Below are 9,135 nucleotides of genomic sequence, written 5' to 3'. Positions count from 1 at the left end.
ATTCCCCATGTTTGGGTTTATGCTCACCGCTCCCCCCTTTCAACACATTCTCCAGGAACACAACAGTAGAAATGGGAGAGAAAAAGTGATGAAGAGGAAGAGACCAATGAAGGGAATGCGTACCACTGTCGTTCTCATCCATCACGGCTTGGATATGCTTCGATCTGTTTCCATCTGCACCAATCTGCACGATGGCGGTGTGAGAATGAAGTGACGGTGGTGTGGGTGGTAGTGGTGGTGTCACGTGACTCTGGAAGCCAAATCTGATTCCATGCCCCTTTGTCAGCGATTTTGTCAAATCCTGCACAAAGAAGGGAATCAATGGTACTATTTAGGGGTTTTGAGGAAGACTATGGTAAAGGTTAGTGCGATTCTAGTCAAGGAGGGGAGTGATGGATTCAGTGGTTGAGAAATAGAAGTGGTGGGTGCTAGAGCAAGTTCGGTGGAGTAAGAGTGAAGACGATAGTTGAGAGGAGGTGGGTTTGGTGGTTGATGGGTTTCTTGGTAAGAGGAGAAGGCGGTGATGGTGGTTCTAAGGCTAGAATGTCAAGGAAGAGGAGAGTGAATCAATGGTGGTGGTGGTTGTTTGGAGATTGATGATCGAGAAGGTAAAGTGATGAGGTGGTGGTGGTTGATTTGGAGATTGTTGAAGGAGAAGGTGAAGATGGGTGGCAGTCTTCAATGTAGGAGAGGAAGAGAGCTGGTTGAGGGGAGGATGAGCAATGTTGGGAGGGAGGGACCAAACTTGCAACGAGCCAAACATTATTCAATTATAAAATCAAAATTTTATTAAAAAATGTCAAGTCAACTTTCGTTAGTTTTTGGATAAAATCTGGACAGAAAACCATTTCTGCAAACAGAGGCTTTTGTTAGGAACGCGAAATGCAATTAATTTTGATGGGGGACCAAAATCGTGAAAAGAGTATAAGTGAGGGGCCAAATATGCAATTAAGCATATAAAAAAGTCAAAATAAACCTCTCATTTGGTTCTTATAAATAGGATCAGAGGTAGTAGTAATCAGTATTTACATAACTTGACTCTTTTCAAGTAAGAGTTAGATGTAGCCATCTACGAGTCAGCATGCTCTACTCAGTTATGAAGATATACCCCATAAATAAGCTGCGTTCAAAATATTATGTGAAGGGAGAAAAAAAGAAGGATCATAAGTCATAACAGATACCACGTGAAATTACTTCCGTTGACAGATCTTGATTTATGAAACAAGTAATATGAATCTACCCAGAGGCTCAAGGTTGTCTGCACAATTTACATTTGCTGATTTACATGAAGCCAACTATTTCCCATCACATCAAACAAAATGATACATACATGGGAAGACATAACCTGGCGTAATTTAAAGCTTCAACTCAGATCTCGCCTTACCGGTTGGCCTTATTCAGGATGAGAAGTCCAATAAATCAGTCCACTGTACACAATGAAATTTGACTTAGAAATCAAGTAATCAACAAGAAAAAAAAGGTAGGATCGATCATTTTGGAATCGATCACCAAACAAGAAGGGAGTAAGATCTTAACCAATTTAAAGATTGACATAAGCAGTTTGTCCACACAAAAAAAGATTGACATAACCAGAAGTATTAATCCTTTTCAAGCTTTGATGCTTTTTGACACATAATTGATAATTTTGTCAATTACAAAAGCAAGGCATCTGTATAACAACTGGAGGGGAAAAGAAGTTCTCATACAGTAATAACTAATAAGCTTATGTGTGAAGTGATTTGTATCAACATTCATGAGCGCACGAGAGATGAAGTGAGCATAAATGAATCATTAAATGTTCAAACACCACTAACCTGATCAAGACTAAAACACCCTGCAAAACACCTGCAACTCCAGTCCACACTGATGGGGCAGATTTATCAAGTGAATCTTGGATCAGTAGACCCGCTGATCCAGCTAAAGAAACAAAGGATACAACATATGCAATGAAGAGCCACAGCTTCAGTCTGTTAAGAAAAGGAGGTGATCAAAACATATTCCCAACATAAGAGCAAAGAGCCATGTGATTTTACTGCTCAAGGCCTTAAGCTAATGAGAATAAAAAATTCATAGGATTGTTTATCACACATTATTTTACATAGTTGAGTTGAATCAAGGTGCAACATGCACCAATAAGACAGACACACTTCACTTTTCTTCTTCTTACATATTCACATTCCTATATCAAGTAAAGTATTGATGACCGATGAGATACTGAGGTGCATAATTATTTTACAACATATCTGCTATCTCACTGTACAGACTCCTTGTAACATGATTAACATTCATGATTCAATGTTGGCTGTGTAAGGTGGCATGCGATTACATTGGTTATCTATTCTTATTGATGGCTTTGGAGGAAGGTTAACAGTGACGGACACCTATTACCACTAAAAATATTTAATTAGTCATCAGCATTTGAGGTGAACAATAGCACCTTTGAAGTACTCAACATAGCAAATAGAAAAAGAGCCAGATCAATAATTTGTTGACTTAGATTGGCAATATAGCTGGTCATTTAAAACCAGCAAACTCATAGCCTCGTACAGCTGAACATTCAGCAAAGTCTAAGTGATAATACAATTGAAGATCTGTTATTCCCTCCTGAGTTAAGATCCAGCTTATGGTTGTCAAACTTGCAAGTAAACCTGTGCAAGTTACTTCTCTAAGTAGGACTTCAATCACATGTGAATTCATATTAATCTAGACAAAATGAACTCGTAGGAACTAGGTCAAGGTCGCTTGGAATCATGAGTGCACTATCGATTGAGTGAGATAAGGCTTGTCTTCAGCAATATTCCATAATACTTGAAAAGCCTACACAAACGCAACGCTTCTTGCCATCGTAACCTCTAACACTTCAAGTGAAGCCCCTCCTCTCACCATTCTGACAAACCTCGGGTGAGAACTCAGCCACTACCTTCTGCCGCAACATATCCCTATGCTGCTGCCTCTACTTTTAGATGAACCGCGGTATTGAACTCGCAGCCCACTGCCTTTCACTGGGACAGACTTGACTGCCACACACCACAGCACAAAGCCACGTATGTTACTCAGCTTGCTTATTTTATAAAGGTGCTCCCTACAAGGAACAAATCCATCTGATCTTTTTATTGTGTACCAATGTGTTTGTATATGTTAGAATATAATATAAAACCATTAATGTGGCCCTTACCCAACAGCTTAAGCTTTCATAGAATGAGTATCACTTCTTATTGGTAATGGTGTAGTGTTCATAAATTGACTTGCTGCATTGGTGGTAACTTTTGGGATAAGTGGTTACTTGTTATGGTATCAAAGCATCTATGCTTCACGCCAAAGGGCTCTTACGTGAGGGGGCGTGTTAGAATAACATTTGGGAAAAGTGCAAGAGTGTACGTGACAAAACAATATCAGAAGTTTCTTCTTTTATGTTGAAACCAGAGTACCCAACGCTAAATTCTTCACCCCAATATCAGAAAAAACTTCTGAAGTGCCAGCAACTAGGGCGAGAAATTTACTCAATGTTGTCAGCGTTGGGTACTCTGATTGACTGATTTCAATATAAAAGAAAAACTTGATATTGATTTGTCACGTAGGCCTCTTGCACTTTTCCCAAATGTTACCACCAATGTAGCAAGTCAATTTATGAATACTACACCAATGTCAATAAGAAGTGATCCTCGTTCTATGAAAGCTTAAGCTGTTGGGTAAAGGCCACGTTAATGGTTTTATATTATATTCTAACAGTATAATTGCATAAACTGTATACCTCCGTTGCTGTTGTCTTGGACACCAACAAGGTCTATGTTGAAATTTCAAATGACCCACTTGATTTGTGTTTTTTCCATTATTCCATTCATCATTCTCTTACGATTACTTCTTGTGCTTGTCCATAACTATGAGTCTATTATTATGAACTTATGGTTTGGTTATTTTTTAATGATAACCTGAACTATAGCGTTTTACTAATGTGGTTTGCTTTATTGTGACCATAGAATGTTAAATTATTATTATTATTATTATTATTATTATTATTATTATTATTATTACTATCATACGTTTTCTTAAATATTTTTTACTGTAAGTAAATTATAATGAATTTATGAGTAGACACAAGTTTAGGAACACTGGCAGGATGAACAGTGCGCATGAACAGTAGCAGTAGTAGCAGTTAGATTGCCGTTAGAAAATTATTATTTAATTATTAGTTGGGTAGTTTTATTATTACAGCAGTTAGTAACGGTTAGTTTGAATTTAAATTACATAGCAACAGTTATTAGATAGCAGTAGTTATATATTAGGGGTTGGATCTGAACAGAGGGGGATTCAGAAATTCAGTGGTTGTCTAGGGAGAGGCTGGACTCTCGAAAAACTAGAATTGTATATTATCTTTATAATATATTCTGTACCAAATTGATAAGAACCGATTGGAATTACTGAATAATTATACAAGCACTGGTTTTCGAGAGCCAGTCTCTCCTATAGATTCTGGAATTCGAGAGTCCAGTCCCTCTCCTAAAACACACAACTTCTGAATAATCCCAACTATCTTACATAACTCCTATATAATTTAAATTCAAACCATAGCAGTTACCTAACTGTTGTTCAAACCATAGCAGTTACCTAACTGTTGTAATCATAAAACTACCCAACTAATAATTATTAAATAATAACTTCCTAACTGCAACCTAACTGCTACTGTTCATGCGCACTGTTCATCCTATCAAACACTCACGAGTTTAACAACCTAATAGATACATCCAAGGTTGTCAAACTGATACCTAACTTATCCATATACTCGACCAGTAGACTCAAATCATAAACTCGGAAGAGTTCACTCAAATCATAAACATGTAATGGTGGGAAATCATACTCACCAACGGAATTCTAAACATAACATGATTACATAACTAAGCATAAAAATACAACTATATTATGCACAAGGCATTTGACAATCCCTAACATTTCAAAACGTATAAATATAAAGAGTTGAAATAACCATACTAGTAAATGAACCAAAGGCTAAATAACATTGACAATAAAACATTAACAGAAAATCATTTGTCTAAAGGCATAGCCAGTAATGATCCATCCTTTTTTCTACTGAGGATGTCTAAAGGCATTGTGGTGACTATTGACTAGGTCTGATCACAAGCTTATGCAGATGGTAGTGAGAGGGCTTGGTCTAATCATGAGTCCGCCTCTTTGCAGTTTAAGAAATTGTTGCATTCAACATTTCATATGAAAGAACTTGGCCAGCTCATTTACTTCTTGAGCTAAGAAAAACATTGTCAACCTATAGGCATATTTTCAAATCAACATGGATATATCTTCTCATAGAGCTTGGTTTCTTTCCAGCACAACCAACTCCACTACATGCTAACAAGTAATAACATACCAATTGCAACAAACCGAATTTACCATGAATGAACGAAGTAGAGAGATTGGTTGCCACTCCATCCAAGAACCCAACTATCACCCTACCTCAATTCTTGATATCTATTTAAGTTAGAAACATAATCTAAATCATTCATGTGTTTTACCCAGAAACTGAAGTTTTTGGGACAGTTGGTCTGAGTCTTTATGACCAAGTAATCTAGAGTTAGATCCTTGTTCCCCATTATTCTAATAAAAGAAGTTTAAATCATTAAGCACCAGGTAAGTTGGATTTGTCCATTGTCCACGCTTCAAGCTTAATAGACTCTTGCAAGAGGGAGCGTATAAGAAATATAATATAAAATTAATCACGTGTTTTCACACAACAGTTTAAGCTTTTGGGATAGTTGGTTCATAAGAGTTCAGATTGCTATCATCTTCACCAAGTCTTTGACATCAACACCACAATGTCCTAGTTAGTATATTAATGCTTGTGCACTTATCACCATAAATTTGAGGGGGCGGGGCTGCCAATTGAATTGATTGGAATTTGGCAAATTCACCGGATATTTACAACTAGCAAATTCATAATATACTACCGCTGAACGTTTCAAGCCAGCAAAATCTATGCTATTGTACAGCTATAATTTTGTAAATATGTTATTCTCTCCTTAATTAGGATGGCCCAGCTGTATGTGTAAATGTGGCAGTTTAGCTAGTTTATACGGCCGAATGGAGAAAACAAAGTTCTGTCTCCACTTTTTAGAGTTTAGCATAATTTAGCAACGTTCAAAGACTCCGGGTATCACTACTCACTAGTTCTTTAAACTTAAACACATTCCAGTCATACAATGGCATCAACCCTCTTTGCAAAAAAGGAGCTGTTGATAGAGGTATTGTACCCTTCGGGATTTCGGGCGGACCAACCATGATATCAATGATAGGCCCCACGAACATACGAAAGGCGGCCCAATACGTGGAGTTTTGGAAGGTGTGAGGACGCGTCTAACTTACTACGTAAGAGCGCAGACGGTGGGATATCCGGGTTAAGTTCACCTGTTTTGTTATCACTTTGTTACGCTTGTGTTACGTGCAACCACATCCATTCAATGTGCTTAGACATTTAGGGTACTCGACCTACCTATTATATAAAGGAAGGAGGCCGCACATGCTCATCGTAACTCAACTTTTACTTAAATACAACTCTAAGGTTTTGTTTCTTGTCCAACCTACTTAGTCGTTCTTTCGAGATCAGGTACTATGTTCAATCAGGTACTATGTTCAGCAACGGGGAATTTAGAAAATTACTTAAAAAAAACTAATTCAAGAAACTAGTTCATCATATGTAAAGTAAACTAATTCAATGATTCCAATGAACTTTGAAGTTGGTTAAAACAAGACCGAAAAAGCAAGTACCTCCACTCGCCTTCATCGTAGGGAGAGTAATCAATGTCTTCTTTTCTGACGCAATTGAACATCAAAGCCGCAAGAGATGCGAAAATTCCTTATGAAAAAACAACAATCGAAAATCTCAATCACTGTTAATTGAAACCCTAAAAGTGAGAAAAAGCGAGAAAGATGTGAAGATTACCAGGGAGGTAGTGAAGGAAGGGAACGGTGGTTGAACTGCAGACGACGGCGTCAAGCCAGATCCACCAACCGGCGCCGAAGACAGCGCCGGCGACGCCGGGGCCGAAAATTGCCCATAGTTCTAGTAAGTCCATCGTGTCTTCTGTCACACCCTAAACCCAAACAACACAAAAGGCAACTACAAATTTACAACAACCCTTCCCTTCTGTGACTCACATCTATTATTCTGTTGTGTCTACTCATTCAACATTTAAATTGTTTTTTTAGGTCACCATGTTATTTTTGTTAATACTTAAAAAAAAATTTAAACTGTTAATACTTAATATTAATATATACCATATTAATACTCCTTACCAGTGTTATCAGACTCGACCCAGAGATCGACTCGGTCAGGGCACCGGATCGAAGGGTCACTAGTCTGACCACTGGGTCACTAATTGAACCGTTTGACTCGGTAGACAGTAAAAAAAAATAAAAATTTATAATACCATAGCAAAATGTCACAAATACCATAACACAAAAGCAACAAGGAATTTTTTACCACAACAAAATGTCACAACTCACAAATAACTTAAATAAGTTTTAAACAACAACGATTTTACGTTTTAATCACAACAAAAAGCGCATAAACAAGTTTAAAACAAAATTCATTAACTAAGGTCTTGTTACATCATATCATAAGCTAACAAATGCATCCACCTCCTCAACAGTTAAGAATGGTGGTGAGTCCTTCATAACAAAAAAAAAAAAACTTATTTTGTTAAAATATGAAAGGTTTTACTACCACACAAAAATTACAATTAAGTTAAAATATCATTAAAAAAACATAAGTTCTATACTTTAATCATAATAAAAAGTGCACAACAAATTTATTTTAAATTATTGTCAAATATGATATATATTAAAATAAAGGCTAAAAAGCACTTTTGACCCTTGATGTTTTAAGTTTGTGCAAATTCTGCCCCTACTATATTTTTGTTGATGTTTTTACCCCTTATGCTTTCAAACAGTGCATCATCTACCCCTCCACCAGTCAAACGTTAAAAAACATGCATTTAACCAGTTCAATTACATGCATAATTGATATATTCATCAAGCAAATTTAATTTATATCATTTCCTTGATCATCATCAACTTCATATACTCTTCTTCATCTCTCTAATCCACTCAGGAACCTCTCAAGAGAAAGCTTGACTGACGGAGGGGTAGACAGTGAACTGTTTGAAAACATGAGGGGTAGAAACGTCGACAAAAATAGAGTAGGGGCAGAATTTGCACAAACTTGAAACATCAGGGGCAAAAAATGCTTTTTAGCCTAAAATAAATGACACAAGTAATTATTATCACTTTGGGATTGTGGTTTTAATTATATAATGTGATAAACATTACTTTATAAGGAATTATAGGCTTAAATATGTTGGAGGTCCCTTTAAAATAGAGGTACTTTGGTTTAGGCCCCTACAAAATATTTTTTTTGGGAATACACCCCTATTTGAAAAATAATATGGAGGGATAAGCTCCCCACCGTTACAAGAATTGTTAGTTTTCTAACCTAGGATGACGTGGTAGCCACATCATCAGGCCACATCATCAACGTTGTCAAGTAAGCACATGAGCAAATGTTTAAAATCAAAAAAATTAACCAGGATTCGAACACAGGTCTTGTGGTAAGGTATCTTTAATTTAAGTTGCAGGTCTTGTGTTCGAATCCTGGTTACATATTGATGTGGCTGTCATGTCGTTCTCCGTTAGAAAACTAACGATTCTTGTAACGGTGAGGGCTTATCCCTCCATATTATTTTCCAAATATGGGTGTATTCCCAAAAAAATATTTTGTAGGGGCCTAAACCAAAGTACCCCTATTTTAGAGGGACCTCCAACATATTTAAGCCGGAATTATATAGTGTTATTATTTTGTTTTTTGTTTTATATATATATAATAAATTGCAATGCTACTAGTGTTTTTTTACCTGCGCGATGCATGAGGAATATGTCTATTGTATTTTATACATATATTAATACCTTGATTATTAAAAATATATTAAGCAACGGATGAAATAGAAGAATCAGAAATGCTAAGCAAAGTGGACATAAAGACTTCTCTTCTAAGTCTGATTGAGATCAACAGTAACTGTAACATCCTGACTTGACGACTGGCCTCACGGTAACAACACGAGTCTTTTCAGC

General features: G+C 36.7%; 1 protein-coding gene across 1 annotated transcript; it reads right to left on the bottom strand.

Moving 5' to 3' along the window:
- Positions 1-1,164: 1,164 nt before the first annotated feature.
- LOC130734569 (uncharacterized) lies at positions 1,165-7,213 on the bottom strand. The gene is made up of 4 exons (XM_057587043.1): positions 6,950-7,213; positions 6,775-6,862; positions 1,815-1,967; positions 1,165-1,427 (listed from the first exon to the last, which is right to left on the bottom strand). The coding sequence occupies exons 1-4, from the start codon at positions 7,080-7,082 to the stop codon at positions 1,394-1,396; spliced, it is 408 nt and encodes a 135-aa protein (XP_057443026.1). The 5' UTR covers positions 7,083-7,213; the 3' UTR covers positions 1,165-1,393.
- Positions 7,214-9,135: the final 1,922 nt, after the last annotated feature.

The sequence above is a fragment of the Lotus japonicus genome, chromosome 1 (assembly GCF_012489685.1).
Source record: "Lotus japonicus ecotype B-129 chromosome 1, LjGifu_v1.2".
Classification (NCBI taxonomy): domain Eukaryota; kingdom Viridiplantae; phylum Streptophyta; class Magnoliopsida; order Fabales; family Fabaceae; genus Lotus; species Lotus japonicus.
This window is presented reverse-complemented; position numbering and strand designations above follow the sequence as displayed.